The sequence below is a fragment of the Dipodomys merriami genome, unplaced genomic scaffold (assembly GCF_024711535.1).
Source record: "Dipodomys merriami isolate MVZ:Mamm:240054 unplaced genomic scaffold, mDipMer1.0.p SCAF_19, whole genome shotgun sequence".
Lineage (NCBI taxonomy): Eukaryota > Metazoa > Chordata > Mammalia > Rodentia > Heteromyidae > Dipodomys > Dipodomys merriami.
The window spans coordinates 23,471,059-23,497,556 of record NW_027203270.1 but is presented as its reverse complement, the minus strand read 5'-3'; the positions used below and the strand labels follow the sequence as shown (position 1 = coordinate 23,497,556).

The following is a 26,498-nucleotide window of genomic DNA, read 5'->3' as shown; positions in this document are numbered from 1 at the left end:
TGTGTGTGTTTGGGGGGGGGGGGGGGGAAGATTCATTTCAATAAATATTAGATCAGAGAAGCCTTTTTTTTTTTTTTTGGTCAGTTATGGGGCTTGAACTCTGGGCCTGGGCACTGTCCCTCAGCTCTTTAGCTAGTACTTTACCACTTGAGCCACAGTGCCACTTCCAGTTTTTCTTGTGGTTTATTGGAGATAAGAGTTTCATGGACTTTCCTGCCTGGACTGGTTTGAACTGCAGTCCTCAGATCTCAGCCTCCAGAGTAGTGAGAATTACAGGTGCACCAGCACCCAGCTAAAATTTTTATTATTTTTTTTTTGGGTCTGGTTGTGGACCTGAACTCTGGGCCTGGGCACTGTCCCTCAGCTCTTCAGCTCAAGGCTAGCACTCTACCACTTGAGCCACAGCATCACTTCCGGCTTTTTTCTTTTTTCTTTATGTGGTGCTAAGGAATCGAACCCAGGGCCTCAGGCATGCAAGGAAAGCGCTGTACCACTGAGCCACCTTCCCAGCCCCTTTATTTATTTTTGTCAGTTGTGAGGCTTGAAGTCAGGGCCTAGGCACTGTCCCTGAGCCTCTTTGTGCTCGAGGCTAGCGCTCTACCTCTGAGCCTCAGCCTGTTTCCTTGACAGCTACAATTTCTGGAAATAACTTTTTTTTTCTCCCCAAAGTGAAGAGACCAAGAAAAGACCTAGAATCTACAGCATGATACAATGCTTTCCATTTCATCCCCATATTGTTGGGTAAGATTACAGGTCTGGGAAAGAGGGATGAAGATATCTAGAGCACTTTTATGATCAGGCAGAAAAAAACTACACACCTAAAACCCTATCACACCAAATCTGAGTTGATCCAAGACAGGAAAGAAGCAGACAGGTTGTAGGTTTTTTTGCTTTTTTTTTTTTTGTTGCCAGTCTTGGCCACTGTCCCTGAGCTTTGCTTGACTTAAGTTCCAGGACTAAAGCCACAGCTCTGCTTCCTGATTTTGGATCAGATAGGTTCATAAGACCAGACTGATATAAACCACAGCTGAGGAGCTCTATGGTCTTTACAAAGAAGTTACACAAAATACTAAGATTTTATTAAGAATCACAAGAATATCAATTTTCACAACATTTTACATTTTTCCCCCCCTTGTACTGGGGATTGAACTCAGGGCTTCAAGCATGCTAGCCAAGTATTCTGTGAGTTATAGTCCCAACCTCTTGATTCACAGGGAAATTGGACTAATTAAATCTCAATAATGTGGCTTAAATATGCAACGCACTGCTGAAAAAAAATTAAGTTAACATAAACAATATAACAGTGGAGAAACGAAGTGCAAGTTACAGCTTAACACATGAAAATAATGCTAAATTCAGTGTTGGGAGTGAACAAACTTTTGTCAGTCTTGAGCAGTACCCACCATGACCTAGAATGACAATTGTCAATTTAAAAGGCTAGCTGGGCACCAGTGCCTCACCCCTATAATCCTAACTACTCAAGAGACTGAGATTTGAGGATCATGGTTCAAAGCCAACCTCGGCACAAAAAATCCCTGAGACTCTTATCTCCAATTAACCACCAGAAAACTAGAAGTGGCATGGTGGCTCAAGTGGTAGTGCTGGCCTTGAGCTGAAGAGCTCAGGGACAGCACCCAGGCCCAGAGTTCAAGCCCTATGACAGACTAAATAAATAAATAAATAAAATGAAAAAGGTTAAAATACTGCAGACAATAAAGACAGCTCTGTAGACAGTTTTACACAGTGAAACATTTGAGACCAGGTCTGAATTAGTGATCTACTCTTGTTCCTATTCCTGCTGCAGGACCCAACTCCAAGATCACACTTTCTCCACCACCCAGCCTCCAGGACAACTGGCCCCATAAACCTGGGGAACATTGCTGATGGTTATAAGAATGTCCTAGAATGGGAAGGATTCTCTTGGGAAGTAAATCTTGAATATTTTTTTTTTTGTACCAGTCCTGGGCTTGAGCTCAGCCTGAGCACTGTCCTTGAGCTTTCTGCTCAGAGCTAGCGCTCTACCATTTGATTCAGCTTTTTTTTTGGTAGCTTATTAGAAATAAAAGTCTCATGGACTTTATTTCCAGGGCTGGCTTTGAACTTGATCCTCAGATCTCAGTCTCCTGAGTAGCTAGGATTACAGGTGTGAGTCATGGGCGGCTGAATATGAGTAGCAGTTTTGTTGAGGCAGAGTACAAAATTTACTTGCTAGAAGAAACAGTACTACATTTCATCCCTGACAGAAAGTCCATTGTCTGCACTGTGAGGGTTACCTTATCAGGAATATTCAGTTCTTACCTCTCCAGGAGGCTTATATCCAATTCAACTTGTGGCTCATCCCCTTAGAAATACTGTTCTTAGAAAGAAAGTGAAATCAGTATTCCTAACAGATATTTATTTTTTTTATCTTCAGTGCTGGGGTTTGAACACAGGGTCTTGTGCTATAAAGTGCTCTACCACTTGATCAATATCCCCCAGCCCATGATATTTTTTTTTCTTTTTTTTTTAGTTATGGGGCTTGAACTCTGGGCCTGGGTGCTGTCCCTGAGTTCTTCAGCTCACAGTGAGTGCTTTACCACTTGAGCCACAGCGCCACTTCCAGTTTTCTGGTGATTAACTGAAGGTAAGAGTCTCCTGCCTAGGTTGGCTTTGAACTGTGATCCTCAGATCTCAGCCTTCTGAGTAGCCAGGATTAAAGGCACTGGCTACTAGCGCCAGGCGATATTTCTTTCTTTTCTTTTCTTATGGTAGTAGGATTAAACATAGGATATCATGCTTGCTTTGTAAGAACTCTACCACACCCCAATCCTATAAAAGGAATTTAAAGTCCTGCTCCATGAACCTTTTTTTTTTTTTTGGGTCTGGTCATGGGGCCTGAACTCTGGGCCTGGGCGCTGTCCCTCAGCTCTTCAGCTAGCGCTCTACCACTTGAGTCACAGCGCCACTTTTGGCTTTTTTCTTTTTGCTTATGTGGTGCTGAGGAATCGAACCCAGGGCCTCATGCATGCAAGGCAAGAACTCTACCACTGAGCGACCTTCTCAGCCCCTGCTCCATGACTCTTAAAACTGCTCTAAGCCAGGTGCCAGTGGCTCATGCCTGCAATCCTAGCTACTTAGGAGGCTAAGATCTTAGGAGCATGGTTCAAAGCCTGCTTGGGCAGGAAAAGTCTGTGAGACTTACTTTCAATTAATCGGTAAAAAGCCAGAAGTCGTAGAGTGCCAGCATTAGGTAAAAAAGCTAATGGACAGCACCCAGGCCCTGAGTTCAAGTTCCAGCATGCGCGCGCGCGCGCGCGCATACACACACACACACACACACACACACACACACACACACACACACACACACACACACACACACACACACACACACACACACACACACACACACACACACACACACACACACACACACACACACACACACACACACAAAATAAAACCTGCTTCAAAGCAACTCGATCTAGCCATAAAAAGAGCAACCCAAATCTTTAAAAAAATTGATGGGAGGGCTGGGAAGGTGGCTCAGTGGTAGAGCACTTGCCTTTGCATGCATGAAGCCCTGGGTTCGATTCCTTAGTACCACATAAGCAGAAAAAAGCTGGAAATGGTGCTTGTGGCTCAAGTTGGTAGAGTGCTAGCCTTGAACTGAAGAGATGAGGCACAGCCCCTAGGCCCAGAGTTCAGGCCCACAACCAGCAAAAAAAAATAAATAAAAAAAATTGATGTAGCATAAGCTAGAGCATTAGCTATGTGCTATGCCACTTCCTTTAATAGAGATCCATGCACATATGCATGCTGGGGCTAAAAGCTAGAACAGAACTTTAGGAAGTGGCACTGTGGCTAAAGTGGTAGAGTGCTAGCTTTGAGCTGAAGAGCTGAGAGGAACAGCACTCAGCCCCAGAGTTCAAGCCCCACGACCGACCAAAAAGGAAAAAAAGAGAAAAAACGGGCTGGGAAGGTGGCACAGTGGTACAGCGCTTGCCTTGCATGCATGAGGCCCTGGGTTCGATTCCTCAGCACCACATAAAGCAAAAAAGAAAAAAAGCCGGAAGTGGCGCTGTGGCTCAAGTGGTAGAGTGCTAGCCTTGAGCTGAAGAGCTGAGGGACAGCACCCAGACCCAGAGTTCAGGCCCATGACCAGACCCCCCCCCCAAAAAAAAAAAAAAAAAAGGAAAAAACAGAACTTTATTTGTTGAATCCAGGGCTTAATTAACCGTGGACTGAGCTATACTTCTAATACAAGGGATTTTAACTTTATTTATTTATTTGTATTTTTGAGACAGAATTTCACTGTATAGCTCAGGCTGGCCTTGAACTCACTATGTAACTCAAGTCAGTCTTGAACTAAGATCCTCCTTCCTCTGACTTCTAAGTTCTGGAAATATAAGAGTATGCAACTATACCTAGATATCTCCAGAAAGAGTTCTTTTAAAAAAATTTTTTTTTGCTGGTCCTGGGGCTTGAACTCTGGGCCTTGGCATTATCACTGACAATGCTCAAGGCAAGCATTCTACCACTGAGCCATAGCTCCACTTCCGGGTTTTTGTAGTTAATTAGAGATAGAGTCTCATGGACTCTCCCTGCCCAGGTTGGCTTAGAACTTCAATCCTCTGATCTCAGCCTCCTGGCTATCTAGGATTACAGGTGTGAACCACCAGTGCCCAGTTCAGAAATAGTTTTTTAATAAAAGGATCTCTAACACACCTTTCCAAAATGCTAAGTTGAGAGGAGGAAAAGTATGTACCCATTTGTTTGACCATCTAAGCAAGATCGACAAAAAATGTTCTCAACCCTTTCCCTGACCCTCTGGCTTACTGTAGAACACTAGCACACCTCTTCCTACAGAGCAAGGTGTTGAAGGCCAGAACATTCTCATCAAAAGGCATCTTTGATGTTCTTAAGCTGGCGCACAGCCAAGTCTACAGGGAGGCTGAACTTGAGACTGCTGAGGCGACTGAGCAGGTTGAGAGCACTCTCAAAGCCTGTGTGGGCCATGTAGCTCCACGGCTGGTAATGGGGCTCGATGAGTGACCCAGACTTGCAGATAAGGTTTACCCAGGACACAAGACGTTGCTCATTCAGTGCCATGCACACCAAGGCCTTCAGCTCAGAGTCTGCACTGCGCTTGAAAGGGTCATGCTCTGTCAGAACCATGTGGATGGCTGTCAGTAGGCTCTGTTTGGGGGTTACAACAGTGCCACCCGTAACAGGCAAGGCGAAGGACTGGGACAGCTTCTGCGATGGGGATTCCACATAAGCTCGACCATTCTTAGCATGGTAGTACTTTACAAAGAGCTCCCAGGGGTGCATGGTCTCAGGGGCAGAGGAGAAGGATGGCAATAAGCAGGCAATGGGAGCCATGACAAGGCTCATCCCAGGGGAGGAGGCATACAGTCCATGGGCCAGCAGGTCTCTCACAGCCATGGTCAGCTCTTTCCGCACCACCATGGTCAGCTCGTCCTTGCCTCCCAGAGAGAGGTCTTGAAGGTTGGCAGAAGTGATGACACAGTGGTGTGGCTGGTGTCTCAGGGCTAGCTGCTTCACTCTGTCTACGGATACCTCTAGCCTCTTCAGTAAGGGAGCATAGTCTCTGTCTGCTTGGCCCCTTTGCCACAGGGTTTGAGGGATCTGGCCTGTGGTACAACCAAACTGGCTAACAGCAAAGATCTGGAGCACAGCCAGTGCTCGCCGCATCAGGTGGAGCCCTCTCTCCCGGACTCTCTTCACATCTTCTGCCTTCACTGTTCAGAAGACAATGATTTATCAGCAAGAGGCCATAATAACAAAGAGGTACACTGAAAAAGTCACAGGCTGGCTTTGAACCATGATCCTCTGGATCTCACCTTCCTAAGTAGCTAGGATTACAGGAATAAGCCACTGATGCCCCACTTTTTTTTTCCTTTTGATATAAGGTCTAACTATATAGTCCAGAACAACCTCAGAACTCTCAAGTGCCTTAGCTTCCCAAGTGCTGAGATTATAGTTATGTGCCACCACACCTGGCTACACTAATCTACTTTCTGTATAGACTAGCCAATTCTGGAAGCTTTACTTACTTTTGCTGTTTCCTGGAGGCATCCGACTATTGCCTGTGCTGGTAGAACCATTTCCTGTTTTTCCATCAGTCTTGCACTCACATTGTCCACCTCCTGTCTGCAAGGGACTTCCTACTTCATCTACAATCACAAGTACAAAGGAACACTTAAAAAAAACTTATAGGGGTGCTGGGAAGGTGGCTCAGTGGTAGAGTGCTTGCCTTCATGCATGAGGCCCTGGGTTTGATTCCTTAGCACCACATAAGCAAAAAGAAAAAAGCCGGAAGTGGCGCTGTGGCTCAAGTGGTAGAGCGCTAGCCTTGAGCTGAAGAGCTGAGGGACAGCGCCCAGGCCCAGAGTTCAGGCCCCACGACCGGACCCAAAAAAAAAACAACAAAAAAACAAAACAAAACAAAAAAACTTATAGGGCTGGGAAGGTATCTCAGTGGTAAAGTGCTTGCCTTGCATGCATGAGGCCCTGAGTTTGATTGCTCAGCACCACATAAGCAAAAAAAAAAGCCAGAAGTGGAGCTGTGGCTCAAGTGGTAGAGTGCTAGTCTTGAACTGAAGAGCTGAGGGACAGCGCCCAGGCCCACAGTTCAGGCCCCACGACTGACCAAAAAAAAAAAAGAGAGAGAGAGAGAACTGGCATCTTTAGGTATCAGTATTCAGAAGAGAATTATTTATCCATCCACTTGTGTTCCCATCCCCTCCTCTGACCTTGGATGAAACTGATGAACATCTCAAGATCTCGAATCTGAGTTTTCAGTTGCTCAACCAATTGTTCTTTCACTCGGGCTGGGTTGACAATTTGAGCCACTGCTGCATCCACACGCTGACAAAGCTCTTCAGTGGACAGGGAACTGATATCTTCATTCAGATTCATGTCCAATTTCTTTATTAATTCATCTATGATCACCTATCAAGACCATAGCAGTAAATGTATTCTTTGGAATTCTCAAGAAGAGGATTAGGATTTAAACAAGATTTTTGTCCTTAAATGGGGAAGGAAAAAAAAAAAATCATACAGACCTCTAAATTTGTGAGAAAATGATATACAACTGCACATCAAAGCAAGGAAACAAAACCCCTTCTTCTCTTAAAGTTACAAGAGGGCTGGGAAGGTGGCTTAGTGGTAGAGCGCTTGCCTTGCATGCCTGAGGCCCTGGGTTCGATTCCTCAGCACCACATAAGCAAAAAGAAAAAAGCCAGAAGTGGTGCTGTGGCTCAAGTGGTAGAGTGCTAGCCTTGAGCTGAAGAGCTGAGGGACAGCGCCCAGGCCCAGAGTTCAGGCCCCATGACTGGTCTCCCCCCCCCCCAAAAAAAGGAACAAGAATCTTCGGTTCCTGTGGTAAAAGTGGTCCTCTCACTCACTGTAAAAATTCTTTTATAAACTGAGAGGGGTGGCTCACGCCTATAATCCTAGCTACTCAGGAGGCTGAGATCTGAGGATCGCAGTTCAAAGCTAGCCTGGGCAGGAAAGTCTGTGAGACTCTTATATCCAATAAACCACTGAAAACTGGAAGTGGCACTAAGCTCAAGCAGTAGAGCACTCGCCTTGAGCTGAAGAGTGCAGGGACAGGGCCCAGGCCCAGAGTTCAAGCCCCACGACCGACACAAAAAAAAAAAAAAAAAAAATTCTTTTATGAGGTCAGTCAGCTTTTACTCATCAGAACTGTGCAAATAATCCAAAGATGCTGATGATCCAAAAGCCTCATATTTAGTTTCTCTAGAAGCTTCCAAGTGAATACACATGGCTTTTTTGGAATTTCTTATCTTTTCTTGCTGTATTCTAAAGCTCTATCAAGTCAATTGTAGTCAAAACTTTCAAGAGACATTATTCGGAACAATTTGGATTCTGGATAATCTGTGTTTTCTATGTTTGAATAAAGATTTTTTCTCCCAGATAATAGTGAAAGCTCCCTATGATATGGACCAGAAGGAATTCCCAACAAAGGTCATGGGAGAACTGATCTGGGACAGACTGTCCCAGAACACAGGGACAAGTTAACCTTGCCAAGTGATGAAGCTGCAGCTGAGGTCTACTTACCCGCTGTCTTTCCAAGACCATGGATTGTGGCAAGGAATCATAACTGCCCTCCTGATAGGCAAATGTTTCCAGATCATCTAGCTGGGTCTTGAGCTGCAAGATCAGTTCCTTCTGCTTCTCTCTTTGGGTTTCCAGACGCTCCTGTTTTTCCTGCTCACTCTAACATGAGAAAATATGTGGGTCAGGCTGTGCACGTAGTTCAGTAGTAGAAAATACTTACCTAAGCCGGGCGCTGGTGGCTCACGCCTGTAATCCTAGCTACTCAGGAGGCTGAGATCTGAGGATCGCGGTTCAAAGCCAGCCCGGGCAAGAAAGACCATGAGACTCCTATCTCCAATAAACCACCAGAAAACCGGAAGTGGCTCTGTGGCTCAAGTGGTAGAGCGCTCGCCTTGAGCTGAAGAGCTGAGGGACAGCGCCCAGGCCCAGAGTTCAAGCCCCACGACCGACAAAAAAAAAAAAAAAAAAAAAAGAAAATACTTACCTAGCATGAAAAAGGCTAGGTTCAACCCCCAGTACTATCAAAAGAAAAAAGAAGCCGTTTACTGATGACTTGTGCCTATTATCTTAGCTACTTCAAAGGCTAAATAAAATATGAGAACCAAAGTTCAGAACCTGCCAGGAAAGAAGAATCCTTGAGACTTTTCTCCAATTAATCAGTAACAAGCTTTAACTGGGAGCATGTCTCACATGGTAGAACACCAGCCCTAAGTTAAGAAGCCAAGTGAGAGCATGAGGCCCTCTTTATTTAATTACTATGAAAGAGTCCCACTGTGTAACATAGGCAGGTCTTGAACTCATAATCCTTTTGCCTCAGCTTCGTAAATGTTGGGATTAGAGGTGTAAGCCAAAACAACTGCTCAACCAGAGCAATTTATATGTTTTGTTTTTTTTTTATTGTGCTACTACTGGGATTTGAACTCAGGGCCTTACACTCTTGCTTAGCTTTTTCACTCATGGTTGGTGTTCCTAAGTAGCTAGGATTACAGGTCTGAACCACCACCAAGTGCCTGGCACATGTGTAAAGTTTTCTTTAAGAAATTTATGTCTGAGCCGAGCACCAGTGGCTCACACCTGTAATCCTAGCTACTCAGGAGGCTGCGATCTGAGGATTGCAGTTCAAAGGCAGCCTGGGCAGGAAAGTCTGTGAGACTCTTATCTCAAATTAACCACCAGAAAACTGGAAGTGGCACTGTGGCTCAAGTGGTAGAGTGCCTGCATTGAGCTGAAGAGCTCAGGGACAGCGCCCAGGCTCAGAGTTCAAGCCCTACTACCAACCCCCACCCCCGCCTCCCCCAAAAGAAAAAAAACAAAAGGTACAAAGGAAGCTTTAAATTCACAATCAAAGATCAAAGCCTCTTAGAGAAATTTTGGCTAAAAGTCAAAACAATGAAATGAAAGTATCAGGATAATGAAAAATATCTAAAAGCCAAGTAAAAGGGGCAGGAAGTTAATGTGTAAGTGTATGTATATGTGTATGTGTGTGTTAAATGTCTGATAAATTTCTCTGAGAAATAACTCTTTTAACTGTAAGCCACCAGGTAGTTTTGGCACTTACATTATTAAATATCCTTTTTTTTTTTTTGGGGGGGGGGGTCCAGTCGTGGGGCCTGAACTCTGGGCCTGGGCACTGTCCCTCAGCTCTTCAGCTCAAGGTTAGCACTCTACCACTTGAGCCACAGAGCCACTTCCAACTTTTCTCTTTTTGCTTATGTGGTGCTGAGGAATCGAACCCAGGACCTCATGCATGCAAGGCAAGCGCTCTACCACTGAGCCACCTTCCCAGCCCCTATTAAATATCCTTAAGACATTGTTTCTTCCTTGCTCTATGTGTGTGTGTGGGGGGGGGGTTGGGTGTGGGTGTGTATGCGCGTGTGCACGCACACACGCCAGTCCTGGGGCTTAAACTCAGGGCCTGGGCAAAATCTCTAAACTCTTTTTTTTGGGTTCGGTCATGGGGCCTGAACTCTGGGCCTGGGCACTATCCCTCAGCTCTTCAGCTTAAGGCTAGAGCTCTACCACCTGAGCCACAGCGCCACTTCCGGCCTTTTTTCTTTTTGTTTATGTGGTGCTGAGGAATCGAACCCAGGGCCTCAGGTATGCAAGGCAAGCACTCTACCACTGGGCCACCTTCCCAGCCCTTTTTTTTTTTTTTTTGATCCGGTCGTGGGCCTGAACTCTGGGCCTGGGCGCTGTCCCTCAGCTCTTCAGCTCAAGGCTAAGGGTCTACCACTTGAGCCACAGTGCCACTTCCAGCTTTTTTTCCTTTTTGCTTATGTGGTGCTGGGGAATTGAACCCAGGGCCTCATGCATGAAAGGCAAGCGCTCTACCACTGAGCCACCTTCCCAGCCCCCTCTGAACTCTTTTGCTCAAGGTTAGTACTCAATGTTAGTGCTCAAGTGGTAACTTAAGTCACAGCTCCACTTCTGACTTTTTGTGATTGAGAGATAAAAGTCTCGTGGACTTTTCCTGCCCAGGCTGGCTCTGAACTGCAATTCTCAGATCTCAACCTCCTGAATAGCTAAGGATTATAGGTTTGAGCCACTGGAGCCCAGCTTTTTTTTTTTTTTTTCCTGGTCCTGGAGAGACTGGGTGCTGTCCCTGAACTATTTTGCTCAAAGTTAGCTTTCTACCACGAGCCACAGCTTTACTCCTGGTCTTTTGGTGCTTAGTTGGAGATAAGAGTATCAATGACACACTCTGCTCAGTGGCAGAGTGCTTGCCTTGCATGCAGAGGCCAGATTCCTCAGCACCACATAAGCAGAAAAAGCTGGAAGTGGTGCTGTGGCTGAAGTGGTAGACAGCTCACCTTGAGCTGAAGAGCTGAGGGACAGTGCCCAAGCCCAGAGTTCAGGCCTCATAACCGACAAAAAAAAAAAGAGTATCAATGATGTTGAATGATGTTGGGCATCAGTGACTCATGCCTAATAATCCCAGCTATTGGCAAAGCTGAGATTTGAGGATTGCGGTTCAAAGCCAACCCATGTAGAAAAGCCCATGAGACTCTTATCTTCAATAAACTACCAAAAAGCACGAAATAGTGTTGTGCCTCAAAATGGTGGAACAATAGTTTTGAGCAAAAAAATCTCAGGGACAGTGCCCAGGCCCTGAGTTCAAGCTCTCAGACCAGCACAGACACACAGACACACAGGTCTCACAGGCATTCCTACCTAGGCTAGTTTTGAACCACAATCCTCTGATCTTAGCCTCCTCAGTAGCTAGGATTACAGGCATGAGCCACTGGTATCTGGCTCTTTTTTGCTCTTCCTCACTATCAAAAACCAATAAGCAAGCCAGGTGTGGTGGTACATACTATAATCCCACCACATGGGAGGCTGAGGCATGAAGACCCAGAGTTTCAAGGCTGGCCTGAGGTACACAGTGAGACCCTGAATCAAAACAACAATAGTAACATGTAGTAAAATAGTAAAAACATGCAACACATATCCACCCACACAAAGATACATAATCAGTAACTCATTTTAAGTGTAAGTCTGCATTTTCCACTAGAAACCCATAAAGTATTAAATTTAACCTTAAAATGATACTTACCAAGACCTCCAAGAGAAAGATAGGAGAGAGAACAAATGAAAGACAACAAATTAAATTTTTGTTCCAGTATTTAAAATGCAATCCTCTTGCTTTAGCTTTGTTCAACATGCAATCAACTTAGGACTTTTGTTTCCAATCCTTTGAGATTGTTTTTTCTTAAAAAACTAGGTACCTTTCCCCATTTAATATATAGTCTAGCTCTCCTTTAAGATGGTCTCTGATTTTTCCAGGCAAAATAAATTATTTCTTCTTCTGTACTTCTGCTGGCACTGGGGTCTGAATTCAGGCCCTCATGTTCTAGGATGGCTTTTTGTAGGCTAAATGGAGGTAAGAATCTCCAGAATTTATCTATGCCAGGGGGCTTCAAATGGAAATCCTTAGGTTTCTGTCTCCTGAATAGTTAGGATTATTCTTTTGTATTTTGTAGATGCTTCTATTCTAGTTCATGTTACATCAGAATGTCTGTTTAGGATTTGGTCTCTGCTAATCTATGAGCTTGTAAGGGCAAGAGCCTTGTCTATGAATTCCCAATGTCTAGCATTGTACCTGGCACTGGGTGAGATTTCAGTATGTTTGCCATAAGTTACTGAGTTATATTAGGTACAGTGACAAAGTCCAAATAATGAACTCTAGTGGAGGAAGTTTAACTAGCCCAAGGAGAAAGAACCAGGGAAAAACTTTGTTCCGCTCATATCCCCACTTTATGAAGCCAAGGAAGAAAGAACCTAGCCATAAACCTAGACTTGGTTTAATGACTGTCTGCAAACTCTGCCACCTGCTGTGGTACCTACAATATAGTATTTGCTGGAGTGTGGACAAATTAGTAGCAGAGAACAGTAAGTTATGTTACAAGGCAGAAAATAACAGAAATAATTCCTGGTATGAGCTGAGATAAAAACAAAACAAACAAACAAAAAACAACCAGAACTGGTAAGAAGGAAATAATTTGATTCAAAAAATATTTCCCATCCTGTTCACCTATCAATGTATGCACCCCACAGTCTAGCTGCTTATTAGACAGATCAAACAATACTTTTTAATCTTTTTTATTCTTTGAGACAGGGTCTCCTTATACAGTATAGCCCAGGCTGGCCTGGAAGAAATCCTCAGCCTCCTGAGTGCTGGGATTACAGTTCTGTGCCATCACACCTGACTTGTTATACTGTGAAAGTGACAACCCACAATTAAAAGACAGTGCCACATCCACAGAGAACCTTTGGTGCTATTCACCTCTGAAAACCTGGCGAAGAGTTATTTGTATCTTTTCTTTCTTTCTCTCTCTCTTTTTTTTGCCAGTCCTGGGGCTTGAACCCAGGGTCTGGGCACTGTCCCTGAGCTTCTTTTTGCTTAAAGCTAGCACTCTACCACTTGAGCTACACAGCACTCCTTCTGGTTTTTCTGTTTATGTGGTAATGAGGAACAGAACCCAGGGCTTCATGCATGCTAGGCAAGCACTCTACCACTAAGCCACATTGCAGCCCTATTTGTATCTTTTCTCAGGAGTTAATTATATCTTTTCATGTCTTTTAAGTCTGGGAATTTGAGGAAGCTGTTCTTTGTGTCAAGGAGCTTGGGGGTATGTGGAGAGAAGAGTGGAACAACACACCTGGGATTGTGGAAAGATCTCAGGTTTAAATATACAAATCACTATCTGCTACTGATAAAAGTTCTTGGCCATAACCAATTTGAGTGGGAAGGAAGTCATATGTGGACTGTAACTTGTAAGATAGAAAGGTAAAAGAGAACAGGGCACTGGAGGCTCACACCTATAATTCTAACTACTCAGGAGGCTGAGATCTGAGTATCATGATTCAAAGCCAGCCAAGACAGGAAAGTCCATGAGACAACACCAGAAAAACTGGAAGTGGCACTGGAGCTCAAAGTGGTAGATTGGGGGGCTGGGAAGGTGGCTCAGTGGTAGAGTTCTTGCCTTGCATGCATGAGGCCTGGGGTTCGATTCCTCAGCACCATATAAGCAGAAAAAGCTGAAGTGGTGCTGTGGCTGTAGTGGTAGAGTGCTAGCCTTGAGCTGAGCTAAGGAATAGTGCCCAGGCTCAGAATTCAGGCCACATGACCGACCTCCCCCGCCCCCAAAAAAAGGTAGATTGCTAGCCCTGAGTGGCCCAGGCCCTGACAGACAAGGAAAAAAAAAATGGTGGAAAAGGCAGTGTCCCAACATCTCCAACATGCTACCTACATCTGTGTACTTCCAGAGATTCAACACTTTGTAAAGAAACCATTCCCTTGGTGTGGGTGTACATAACTTCATTGCTTCTCAAGGCAGGCAGCCGAATCCATCTTGGCAATTACCAGAGGACCTCAATCAGAGTACCTAGATATTAAGCAGGATGAAGTACTCTGAACACACCAATGTCAGTTAGCTCATACAATCAAGAGCTATATTTCTTGTGACTGACTAGAAAAGGGTGCATCTACTGACACGTGGAATTGAAACCCCTATTTAAAGATAACAAAATGAAAAATAATTTACTAGATTGTCCCACTCCAAAGTTCTCACCAAGACAAGACAGTGTACGGTTTAAAAAACTGCCTACAGGCCAGAAGACCGCGGGAATTACAACTTCTGTGACCGCGGGAATTACAACTTCTGTGAATTCGAACTCACTTTCTTTTCACTCCTCGAGGTCAGAGTACTCTATCAACGAAAAGTAACCAGGTCATTGGGCTCAAGCTCCCATACAACAATAATCACAACTGTTTAGGATGGATGGGTACGTTAATCAGGTGTGGGCCAGACAGACAGACAGTGGCAGCACTGCTCTTGGTACCCGGTTCCCTCTCTCCAGCGCACTCAGGGCCCAGGTATCCACACCCATGGACGGTTAGGTCCGAGTCTCACCATTTCCTCCTCTTTCTTCACCGCGCCACGAAGTCTCATCTCTTAGGCCCTATTCCTAACGGGGGGGAGCGGGGAGGGCAGCTTCAGCCACTCACCTGGTTCTCGCCCCGCAGCCGCGGCCGGTACCCCCGCAGCCCGTCGTCCTCCTCGCCCGCGGGGTCGTCAGGCCCCTCGTAACCCAGGACGTGAGGGCAGCCGCGGAAGGCGAAGTCTTCCAGCTCGCGCAGGAGGCGCTGCTGCTCTGCCGGCGCCCCGCGCACCACCTGGCGCAGGCGGAACTGCACCTGCGCGAAGTGAGAGGACAGCGCGAGCAGAGCCGAGTCCAGCCGCCGCCGCTCGGCCCTCAGCCGCCGCAGCGTCTGGCTGGGCGAATCCGGAGGGGATCCCGCGGTCGCCACGGGATCTTCCGCAACGGTTTCTTCCGAAAACGCAGCCGCCCCAGGCCCAGCCTCCGCCACCGCCCCCACCGGGGCCCAGCGCACCGCCTCGCAAGGTGGCAACGACTCATCTTCCTCCTCCTCCTCTTCGTCCTTCGCCTTCGGCCCTGTTTTCGCCACCACTGTTACCGGTTCCACAGCTGCTTCCACAGCCGCCATCTTTCCGGAAACGCCGGCGCACGTCAGCCGCGCCCCTTTGCTGCCATGGCAACGGCGCCAAGGCCGAGAAGCCGGGGCGGAGCAGTGGGTGGGGCAGTGGGCGGGGCTTACAGTTTCATGAGCTGGGAACAACCGGGGGGAATTTCATTTGCACCAGTCGTTTTTAATATATATATATATATATACATATATTTAATGCATCTATTGTAAATTGACATAAAGTGCCAAGCATGGGAGAAGGAGGTGAATGAGGGCGAAGACAAATGATTCCCTGTGTATAGGGTCAATGAGAGCTGTACTAGCTGGTGGCTAGTCTCTTCCTAATCTCTGTATTTATGGAGACCCCGAGAAGTGAAAGGCTGAGGAATTCAGCTTTCTCGGGGTCCCTTTGGCGCTTAGGACGCCAGCCGCGTTTCCTTTCCCCTCAACCATTACCCTGACCATACAAGGAGAGACAGCTGTTGGGGGCGTCTCCAGGATCTAAAGATAGAGTCCCTCGCCTGAGACTAGAAAATCCACTGGGCAGCTGGAGTCGCTATGGCACAGTAAGTTTCCGGGGGGCCTTAGTACCCGATCTCTTCCCTGCCCTTTTTCCTGGAGATTCCCTGTACCAAGATTTGTCCCAGGGCTCATAGGAACCCTGAATTCTGTGGGATCCAAGATCCCAGGTCTCTGTAGGGTGGTGGGGTGGTGTGACGAGAACGTTCCTCTTAAGTTCCCAACTTGCCTAGTCTATCACTTTCTTGATTCTTCCCAGGTTTCAACCTCACCAAGTCCACCCAATTCTCTCCTATTCTTTTTTTCTTTTATTTAGCTCCACTTTGACAAGACTTAGTACCACCCAGGGCTGGGAAGGTGGCTCAGTGGTAGAGTGTTTGCCTTGAATGCATGCAGCCCTGGGTTCGATTCCTCTGCACCACATAAGCAGAAAAAGCCGGAAAGTGGTGCTATGGCTCAAGTGGTAGAGCGCTAGCCTCGAGCTGAAGAGCTGAGGAACAATGTCCAGGCCCACAGTTCAGGCCCCACACCTGACCCCCTCAAAAAAAAATTCTATAGTACCACTCCAAACCCCTTTGTTGTCCCCTTTCCCTATCCCCCCCAACTGCCCTGTTTCGCCTTGCTTACTCCTCTGAAGCTCTATCTCTACTCCCCTTCAGGCAGCATGCCAAGACCCTGTGGTATGACAGGCCCAAGTATGTGTTCATGGAGTTTTGTGTTGAGGACAGCACTGATGTCCGCGTGCTCCTGGAGGACCACCGCATTGTGTTCAGGTAACATCTTTCCCTCCAAAGGATCTGACTTTTCCTATCCTCAGTTTTCTGCATCTTCTCAACTTCATTGTCTCCTCAGCTGCAAGAATGGTGATGGAGTGGAGTTGTACAATGAGATTGAGTTCTATGCCAAGGTGAACTCCAAGGTGAGGGTGGACACCAACAGTAATTAGTGCCTGGATGAAAAGGCTGCTTAGGGAAACTGGAGATTTCATTCTAAAACTCAGACTCTAAGAATGAAATTCTGTATCTGGCAGGACTCCCAGGATAAGCGCTCTGGCCGCTCTATCACTTGCTTTGTGAGGAAATGGAAGGAGAAGGTGGCCTGGCCACGGCTCACTAAGGAGGATATCAAGGTGAATATGTGGGGAGTGGCTTGCTTCTTCTTGTCTCTATGTATGTACTCAGGCATTGGGTTAGACTTTCCCTCCCATCCCAGCCAGTTTATTTTCAACAGTGTCCAGTGAGTACCAGTGCTGCATTTGTTCACTCTTTGTCCCTCCATTTCTGTGTCCACCCTTAACACTCAAAAACAGATAAATGAATAAACCAGATAAAAAGAAAAGGAAAAAAGCCACCTCTTTCCATTTCCTGGAATTCATTTTGATAAACAAGGTTCTATATAGTCAGAGGCACTGTGCCTTTATTGGTCCCTTGTGTTCCTCTTCTAAGAGTGATTGTCCTTTGGTCTCACTGTGTATGAATGGCTCAAGTCCTGTATATTTTATCATGTCCCAGTGTATTTTAGATCTAGCTTTCTGATAGGAGAGAAAACATGTGCTTCTGTCTCTCTGAGTTTGGCTTACCTCACTTAACCTGATTTGTTGTGTATCCATCCATTTCCCTGAAAATGACATAATATTATTCTTTGTAATGGCTGTGTAAAATTCCATTGTGTATAAATGCCACACTGTTTTGATTCATTTGTTTTGTTTTTGAGACAGTTGGTTATGTAACCTATCCTGGCCTCATACTCACATCTTTATGCCTCAGCTTCCTGAGTGCTGGCATGACTACTCAACTTTGTTGAGAGGTTTGTTGTATATTTTCTGCCCCATTTTCAGTTACTCTGCATTAACACCAGCATGGTCTGTCTAAAACACACATTTACTTTGTTTTTCTTCTACTGAAGGCCTTCTAAGCTGGGCACAGGTGTCTGACGCCTGTAATCATAGCTACTCAGGAGGCTGAGATCTGAGGATTGAGGTTCAAAGCCGGCCTGGGCAGGAAAGTCTGTGAGCTTCTTATTGCCAATGAACAAGCAAAAAGTCAGAAGTAGATCTGTGGCTCAAATGGTAAAGCACCAGGCTTGAGCATAAAAGCTCAGGGACAGAGGCAAGACCCAGAGTTCAAGCCCCAGGACCATCACACACACACATACACACACACACACACACAAAAGGCCTTCTAGTGACTTCCTCTCCCTAAAGAAAGTTAAACACCTGCTGGTCGACTTTTGTTGACAAGTCTTTCCACAGTCACAATGACATTTGCAAATTTTAATTAGTTGCTGAACAGTGCTGGTGGCTCATACCTATAATCCTATCTACTCAGGGGGCGAGATCTAAAGATTACTGGTTCAAAACTAGCCCAGAGGGCTGGGAATGTGGCTTAGTGGTAGAGTGCTTGCCTTGCATGCATGAAGCCCTGGATTCAATTCCTCAGTACCACATAAACAGAAAAAGCTGAAAGTGGCACTGTGGCTCAAGTGGTAGGATGCTAGCCTTGAGCAAAAGAAGCTCGGGGTCAGTGCCAGTGCCCAGGCCCTGAGTTCAAGCCCCAGGACTGGGAAAAAAAAAAAACTAGCACAGACAGAAAATCAGTGAGCTGGGCTGGGAAGGTGGCTCAGTGGTAGAGTGCTTTGCCTTGCATGCATGAGGCCCTGAGTTTGATTCCTCAGCACCACATAAGCAAAAAGAAAAAAGCCGGAAGTGGCGCTGTGGCTCAAGTGGTAGAGCGCTAGCCTTGAGCTGAAGAGCTGAGGGACAGCGCCCAGGCCCAGAGTTCAGGCCCCACGACCGGACCCCAAAAAAAAAAAAAAGAAAATCAGTGAGCTTCTTATCTCCAAATAACCACCAAAATATAAGAAATAAAGGTTTAGTATAGTGCCACCCTTGAGCAGAAGGTTCTAGTTAGAGCACAAGGCCTTGAGTTCAAGCCCAGTACTGACAAAACCCCCTCCCTCTCAAAAAAAATAATCTGTTAAATAAATGCATGAATAATGTCTTCCCTGAATGAATATGGGAACTTTGGGACAAGGGTCTCAAAGGCTTGCATTCCCTGGAGTAGGAAATGCAGTTTGAATTTGTTTGGTTGACTGTAACAATGCTTTGTGATAGTTGTTTTTGCAGATACAGTTGTCCTATAGTCAATCTTCACTTAGAGGGAAGACTTCTGTGCTTCAAGACCCTCTTATTACTAGCATTATGTTTGGTGCCTAATAGATTCCTAGTAAATATTTGTGGATGTGATGATGAAGTGGCAAAGGGGAAAGGGGCTGGTCAAGAGGGTGCTGTAGATCTTTACCCTATTGATTCTCTTTCTCTCAAGCGTGCACTTCTATATACTCTTGTTTCTATTTTTTTACCTATGATGCTCTGCTTCCCCTAACAGCCAGTGTGGTTGTCTGTGGACTATGATAATTGGAGAGACTGGGAAGGGGATGAAGAGGTGGAGCTGGCTCAGGTGGAACATTACGCAGAGGTAAGAGATATATCACCATCTGTTGCCCATCTTGGTAATTCTTTTTTTTTTTTTTTTTGGTTGTGGGTCTTGAACTCTGGGCCTGGGTGCTGTCCCTGAGCTCTTCAGCTCAAGGCTAGCATTCTACCACTTGAGCCACAGCACTTCAGCTTTTTTGAGTAGTTTATTGGAGATGAGCCTCACAGAACTTCTTGCTCAGGCTGGATTCAAATCTTGATCCTCAGCCTCCTGAATAGCTAGGATTACAGGCATGAGCTACTGGCTACCAGTTTTTCATGGAACTCTTAACAGTGAATACTTAGGACAGTAAAAAAATTCATATAGGGCTGGGAAGGTGGCTTAGTGGTAGAATGCTTGCCTTGCATGCATGAGGTCCTGGGTTTGATTCCTCAGCACCACATAAGCAGAAAAAGCTGGAAGTGGCACTTGTGGCTCAAGTGGTAGAATGCAGGCCTTAAGCTGAAGAGCTGAGGGACAGTGCCCAGGCCCAGAGTTCAAGCCATGACCAGAAATAAAAATTCATATAAAATATGTCATTAGTTATAAATAAATTGTACCCTGTCATGTGTCATTTGGTTTCAGAATAATAGCTTTTTTGGGGTGGGGGGGCTCATGGGATTTGCTGACTCTGAGTAATTTTATTCAGGATACTGACCCTGAGTAAATTTTTTTTTTTTTTTTGCCCAAGGCTAGCTAGCACTCTACCACTTTGAACCACAGCTCTACTTCTGGTCTTTAGGTGGTTAATTAGAGATAAGAGGCTCATGGAGGAGCTGGGAAGGTGGCTCAGTGGTAAAGCGCTTGCCTTGCATGCATGAGGCCCTGGGTTTGATTCCTCAGCACCACATAAGCAAAAAGAAAAAAACTGGAAGTGGTGCTGTGGCTCCAGTGGTAGAGCGCTATCCTTGAGATGAAGAGCTGAGGGACAGCGCTCAGGCCCAGAGTTCAGGCCCCATAACCGAACCCCCCCCCCCCCACACACACAAAGAATTCTTTTGGGGCTGGGAAGGTGGCTCAGCGGTAGAGTGCATGCCTTGCAAGCATGAGGCCCTGGGTTTGATTCCTTAGCACCACATAAACAGAAAAAGACAGAAGTGGCCCTGTGGCTCCAGTGGTAGAGCACTAGCCTTGAGCTGAATAGCTGAGGGACATCACCCAGGCCCAGAGTTCAGGCCCCATGACTGGCAAAAAAAAAAAAAAAGAGGCTCATGGACTTTCCTGCTTTGGCTGGCTTTGAACCATGATCCCCAGATTTCAGCCTCCTGAGTAGGATTACAGGCATGAGCCACCAGTGCCTAGCTTATTAGCTACTTTTTATTCAAATTACAAAAACAGAGCTGGAGACATGATGTAAGTGGTAGAGTATTGACCTAGCAGATGAGAGGCTCTGAGTTCAAACCCTAGTAAAACACTCTAAGAAACCCTAAATTTGAGTTAGTAAGGAGGGTGTATTTATTTATTTTCGTTGGTCGTGGGGCTTGAACACAGAGCTCTTCAGCTCAAGGCTAGAGCTCTACCACTTGAGCCACAGTGCCACTTCTAGTTTTCTAGTGGTTTATTGGAGATAAGAGTCTCACGGATTTTCCTGCCCAGGCTGGGTTTGAACCACAATCCTCAGATCTCAGCCTCCTGAGTAACTAGGATTACAGGTATGAGCCACCAGCAACAGGCTTTCCTTTTTGAGATCAGGGTCTTGCTATGTAACTGAGCTGGTCTTGAAATTGAGGACTTATTGCCTCAATCTTTTTTTTTTTTTTTTTTTTGGTTGGTTCTGGGGCTTGAACTCTGGACCTGGGCACTGTTCCTGAGCTCTTCAGCTCAAGGCTAGCACTCTACCACTTGAGCCACAGTGCCACTTCCAGTTTTTAGTGCTTTATTGGAGATAAGAGTCTCACAGACTTTCCTGCCCTGGCTGGCTTTGAACTGAGATCCTCAGATCTCAGCCTCCTGAGTAGCTAGGATTACAGGCGTGAGCCACCGGCACCTGGCTTGCATCAACTTTTTGAGTTCTCAGATTATAGGCATGCACCTTCATGTGTGGTTTAAATTAATTTATTTTCTTTTTTGGGATGCCAGAACTCAAGATTTTCTTCTTGAACCTCTTTTTTTTTCCCGCCTAGTCATGGGGCTTGAACTCAGGGCCTGGGAACTGTCCCTGAGCATCTTTTTACTCAAGGCTAGTGCTCTACTACTGGAACCAGAGTACGATTTCCAGCTTTTTCTGTTTATGTGGTACCGAGGAATCGAATCCAGGGCTTCATGCATGAGAGACAAGCACTCTACCACTGAGCCACATTCCCAGCCCTGAACCTCTTTTGTGTGTGTGTGTGTGTGTGTATGTGTGTGTGTGTGTGTGTGTGTGTGTGTGTGTGCGTGGCTTTTTTACTCATGGTTAGCACTCTACTTTGAGCTTTGCCTCCACTTCTAGTTTTTTGCTAGATAATTGGAGGTGGATTCTTTGGATTATTCTGCCCAGGCTGGATCTGAACCATGATTCTCAGGTCTTTACCTCCTGAGTAGCATGAGCCACCAGTACCCAGCTTTAAATTACCTTCTAAAAAGTGGTTCAAAGCTGGGCGCCAGTGGCTCATGTCTGTAATCCTAGCTACTGAGAGGCTGAAATCTGAGGATTACAGTTCAAAGCCAGCCCGGGCAGGAAAGTACATGAGATTCTTTTTTTTTTTTTTTTTTGCCAGTCATGGGGCTTGAACTCAGGGCCTGGGCACTGTCCCTGAGCTTCTTTTGCTCAAGGCTAGCACTCTACCACTTGAGCCACAACACCACTTCCAGCGTTTTCTGTGTATGTGGTACTGAGGAATCGAACCCAGGGCTTCATGCATGCTAGGCAAGCACTCTACCACTAGGCTACCTTCCCAGCCCAAGTCCATGAGATTCTTTTTTTTTTTTTTTTTTGGGTCCGGTCGTGGGCCTGAACTCTGGGCCTGGGCACTTGAGCCACAGCGCCACTTCCGGCTTTTTTCTTTTTGCTTATGTGGTGCTGAGGAATCGAACCCAGGGCCTCAGGCATGCAAGGCAAGCGCTTTACCACTGAGCCACCTTCCCAGCCCCGTCCATGAGATTCTTTTTTTTTTTTTTTTTTTTTTTTTGGTCCGGTCATGGGGCCTGAACTCTGGGCCTGGGTGCTGTCCTTCAGCTCTTCAGCTCAAGGCTAGCACTCTACCACTTGAGCCATAGCTCCACTTCCGGCTGTTTTCTTTTTGCTTATGTGGTGCTGGGGAATCGAACCCAGCGCCTCAAGCATGCAAGGCAAGTGCTCTACCACTGAGCCACCTTCCCAGCCCTCCATGAGATTCTTATCTCCATTAAACCACCAGAAAACTGGAAGTGGCCCTGTAGCTCAAGTGGTAGAGCAATTGCCTTGAGCTCAAGAGTTGAGGGACAGCACCCAGGCCCAGAGTTCAAGTCCCATGACTAAAAAAAAGAAGAAGAAGAAGAAGTGGTGTGGTTCAGTTTATTTTTTTCCAATTAATTCCAGTGGTATATTAGGGACTTTGAAGATGGCAATGTTGCCTGACTGTGTCTGGCAGGACCTTTCTCAGGTGGCCCATCAGTTTGCAGCTCTCTGCTCTCCTTTTTTCCCTTTTCCTTTTTTTGTTCTCTCTTTTTCTAGTGTGTGTAATGGTACTGGGGCTGGAATTCAGGGCTTTGGTGCTGTCCCTTAGCTCTTTTGTTCAAGGCTGGGGCTCTACCATTTGGGTTATACCTCTACTTCTGGCTTTTTTTTCCCTGGTTAATTGGGGATAAGAGTCTCACGGACTTTACTGCCTAGGCTGGCTTGGAAACCTCAGTCCTCAAATGTCAAGCTCCTGAGTAGCTAGGATTACAGGTCTGAGCCATCTGTGTTGGGAGGGAGTATTATTATTATTATTATTACTCCTCTCTCTTGACTATTTTCTCTTTCCATTAGCTTTTGCAGAAGGTCAGTACCAAGAGACCTCCTCCTGCCATGGATGACCTAGATGTAAGTAATGCTTTTGCCTCAATCCTTAAGTTTCTTTTCTTTTCTTTTATTTTTTATTTTTTTATTTTTTATTTTTTGTCGGTCGTGGGGCTTGAACTCTGGGCCTGGGCGCTGTCCCTCAGCTCTTCAGCTCAAGGCGAGCGCTCTACCACTTGAGCTACAGCGCCACTTCCGTTTTTCTGGTGGTTTATTGGAGATAGGAGTCTCACGGTCTCTCCTGCCTGGGCTGGCTTTGAACCTCGATCCTCAGATCTCAGCCTCCTGAGTAGCTAGGATTACAGGCGTGAGCCACCAGCGCCAGGCTAAGTTTCTTTTATTTTTGTTGTGCAAGTATTGGGGACTTGACCTCAGGACCTTACACTCTTGGTTGGCTTTTTCACTCACATCTCCACTAATCCTTTTTCTAGCTAATTGGAGAAAAGAGTATCTAGGATTTATCTGCCTAGACTGGCTTTGAACTGTAGTTCTCAGATCTCAGCCTTTTGAGTAACTACAACTATAAGTGTGAGCCACTTGCTCACACTTGTACCTCAGTCTCTTTTTTTTTTTTTGTCAGTCATGGGGCTTGAACTCAGGGCCTGTCACTGTCCCTGAGCTCTTTCTCTCAAGGCTAACACTCTACCTAGTTAATTAAAGAGCCTCATGGACTTTCCTGCCTGGGCTGGCATTGAACTTCGATTCTTAGATCTCAGCCTCCTAAGTAGGTAGGATTATAGGCATGAGCTACATGCACCCAAATTCAGTTTCTTTTTAGTCTTTAAAAATAACACATTAGCCGGGCGCTGGTGGCTCACGCCTGTAATCCTAGCTACTCAGGAGGCTGAGATCTGAGGATCGCGGTTCAAAGCCAGCTCGGGCAGGAAAGACCGTGAGACTCCTATCTCCAATAAACCACCAGAAAACCGGAAGTGGCGCTGTAGCTCAAGTGGTAGAGCGCTCGCCTTGAGCTGAAGAGCTGAGGGACAGCGCCCAGGCCCAGAGTTCAAGCCCCACGACCAACAAAAAAAAAAAAAAAAAAAAAACAAAAACAAAAAATAACACATTATGGGGCTGAGAAGTTGGCTCAGTGGTAGAGCGCTAGCCTTGAGCTGAAGAGCTGAGGGACAGCACCTAGGCCCAGAGTTCAGGCCCCACAACCGGACCCAAAAAATAAAAATAAAAATAACACATTAGCTGGGTGCCAGTGGCTCACATCTGTAATCCTAGCTACTCAGGAGGCTAAGATCTGAGGATAGTGGTTCAAAGCCAGCCCAGGCAGGAAAGGCCATGAGACTCTTATTTCAAGTTAACCACCAGAAAACCAGAAGTGGTACTGTGGCTCAAGTGGTAGAGTGCTAGCCTGGAGCTGAAGAACTCAGGGTCTGTGCCCAGGCCCATAGTTCAAGTCCTATGACCGACACACACACACACACACACACACACACACACAAACACTCATGCCTATAATCTTAGCAACTCAGGAGGTTGTAAGGATCATTGTTGAAGCCAGTCCAGGCAGTAAAGTCCATGAGACTCTTTTTTTTTGGGGGGGGGGTCTGGTTGTGGGGCCTGAACTCTGGGACTGGGCGCTGTCCCTTAGCTCTTCAGCTCAAGGCTAGTGCTCTACCACTTGAGCCACAGCGCCACTTCTGGCTTTTTTTCTTTTTGCTTATGTGGTACTGAGGAATCGAACCCAGGGCCTCATGCATGCAAGGCAAGCACTCTACCACTGAGCCACCTTCCCAGCCCTTTATTTTTAAAATTATTTTCTTTTTTTTCTTTTTAAAATTTTTATTTTTTTTATTGTGAAAATACTGTACAGAGGGGTTACAATTACATGGGCAAGATAATGAGTACATTTCTTATCAAGCATTGTAGCCTCCTCCTTTGTTTCCCCTTCCCATCCTCCCCCCGCCACCCCTTTAAAATTATTTTCTGCCTTTAATAAAGTACTATTTATTGAGTGCCAGTGATTTGTTTTTATTATCCTGCTGGTGGCTCATATCTATAATCCTAGCTACTCAGAAGGCTAATATCTGAGGATCATGGTTCTAAGCCAGGCTGGGCATGAAAAAATCCATGAGACTTTTTTTGTGTGTGTGTGTTAGTCATGGGGCCCAAACTCTGGGCCTGGGCGCTGTCCCTCAGCTCTTCAGCTCAAGGCTAGTGCTCTATCACTTGAGCCATGGTGCCACTTCTGGCATTTTCTGCTTATGTGGTATTGAGGAATTGAACCTAGGGCCTCATGCATGCAAAGCAAGCACTCTACCTTTGAGCCATCTTCCCAGGCCCTCTATGAGACTCTTATCTCCAGTTAACCACCAAAAAGCCAGAAGTAGAGCTTATACTCAAGTGGCAGAGTGCTAGCTTTGAGAGAGAAAAAAGGAAAAAAAAAAAAAAAAAAAAAAGCTCAGGGTTAGCACCAGGTCTTGAATTCAAGTCCCAGAATCTCTAGGTTTTTTTTTGTTTGTTTGTTTTTGTTTTTTTGTCAGCCATGGGGCTTGAACTCTGGGCCTTGAGCACTGTCCCCTAGCTCTTCAGCTCAAGGCAAGCTGTCTACTACTTGAGCCACAGTGCCACTTCTGGTTTTCTGATGGTTTATTGGAGATAAGAGTCTTATTGACTTTCCTGCCCAGGCTAGCTTTGAACTGCAATTCTCAGATCTCAGCCTCCTGAGTAGCTAGGATTACAGGCATGATACACCAGCACCCTAGGCTGGTTCTAGGTTTTTTAAAGCACCCTAAGAATTGTGGTTTAGGGCTGGGAAGGTGGCTTGCTTGCCTTGTATGCATGAGGCCCTGGGTTCGATTCCTCAGCACCACATAAGCAAACAGAAAAAAGCTGGAAGTGGCGCTGTGGCTCAAGTGGTAGAGTGCTAGCCTTGAGCTGAAGAGCTGAGGGACAGCGCCCAGGCCCAGAGTTCAGGCCCCACGACCAGACCCCCGCCCCCCAAAAAAAGAATAAGAATTGTGGTTTATACTTATAACAAGGAAACCAAGAGAGCAGAAAGAGTAAGCAACATTTATGAACACAAATACTTACTCTCTATAGACTACAGATGCTTTTTTTTTTTTTCCCCACAGGATGATTCTGACAGTGTGGATGCAGCAAGTAATTAACTTTTGTGAGAGCAGATCTGGGGGAGGAGGTGGCTACCTTCTGTTTCTCTAAAAAGCCATGGCCTGTACTTTAGTCAGCTATCTTGTGTACCAAAGGCTTCAGAGATCTCTGAACTTTGGTAAAATTTCTCTGTTGAGGGTCCTTTGTGTGCTTTATGTGTTCTTGCTAGGCACTTGAGTTTGATGTTGCATCAGAATAGTTGAGGAGAGAAGAGTAGCTTCCTATTTATTGACTTAGAATTTCTGTGTTTGGTCTGATTATTTAAATATGGTGTACATTTGGCAGAGCAAAAGCCAAGGAAGAAATAGACTATAATAAATTTCTAGAAACTGTTCTGTTTCTGTTA

The 26,498-nt window shown here is 45.9% G+C and overlaps 2 protein-coding genes across 2 annotated transcripts; one reads left to right on the top strand and one right to left on the bottom strand.

Moving 5' to 3' along the window:
• Positions 1-4,131: 4,131 nt before the first annotated feature.
• Positions 4,132-15,104, bottom strand: Rundc1 (RUN domain containing 1). Its single transcript, XM_070027775.1, has 5 exons — positions 14,597-15,104; positions 8,089-8,247; positions 6,759-6,957; positions 6,060-6,179; positions 4,132-5,744 (listed from the first exon to the last, which is right to left on the bottom strand). The coding sequence occupies exons 1-5, from the start codon at positions 15,095-15,097 to the stop codon at positions 4,879-4,881; spliced, it is 1,845 nt and encodes a 614-aa protein (XP_069883876.1). The 5' UTR covers positions 15,098-15,104; the 3' UTR covers positions 4,132-4,878.
• Positions 15,105-15,287: 183 nt separating this feature from the next.
• Ptges3l (prostaglandin E synthase 3 like) lies at positions 15,288-26,293 on the top strand. Its single transcript, XM_070027774.1, has 7 exons — positions 15,288-15,642; positions 16,255-16,368; positions 16,448-16,514; positions 16,626-16,724; positions 18,982-19,071; positions 23,000-23,053; positions 26,116-26,293. Exons 1-7 carry the CDS (start codon positions 15,635-15,637, stop codon positions 26,149-26,151), a joined length of 468 nt encoding a protein of 155 aa, XP_069883875.1. The 5' UTR covers positions 15,288-15,634; the 3' UTR covers positions 26,152-26,293.
• The last annotated feature ends 205 nt before the right edge of the window (positions 26,294-26,498 follow it).

Coding starts and splice junctions, on each gene's coding strand:
- Rundc1 (XM_070027775.1), bottom strand. CDS start 15,097: ATGGCGGCTGTGGAAGCAGCTGTGGAACCGGTAACAGTGGTGGCGAAA. Junction 8,248..14,596: donor GGCTGCGGGGCGAGAACCAG/GTGAGTGGCTGA, acceptor TTCTCATGTTAG/AGTGAGCAGGAAAAACAGGA. Junction 6,180..6,758: donor GTTCATCAGTTTCATCCAAG/GTCAGAGGAGGG, acceptor TTGTGATTGTAG/ATGAAGTAGGAAGTCCCTTG.
- Ptges3l (XM_070027774.1), top strand. Junction 16,515..16,625: donor ATGCCAAGGTGAACTCCAAG/GTGAGGGTGGAC, acceptor TGTATCTGGCAG/GACTCCCAGGATAAGCGCTC. Junction 19,072..22,999: donor AGGTGGAACATTACGCAGAG/GTAAGAGATATA, acceptor TCTTTCCATTAG/CTTTTGCAGAAGGTCAGTAC.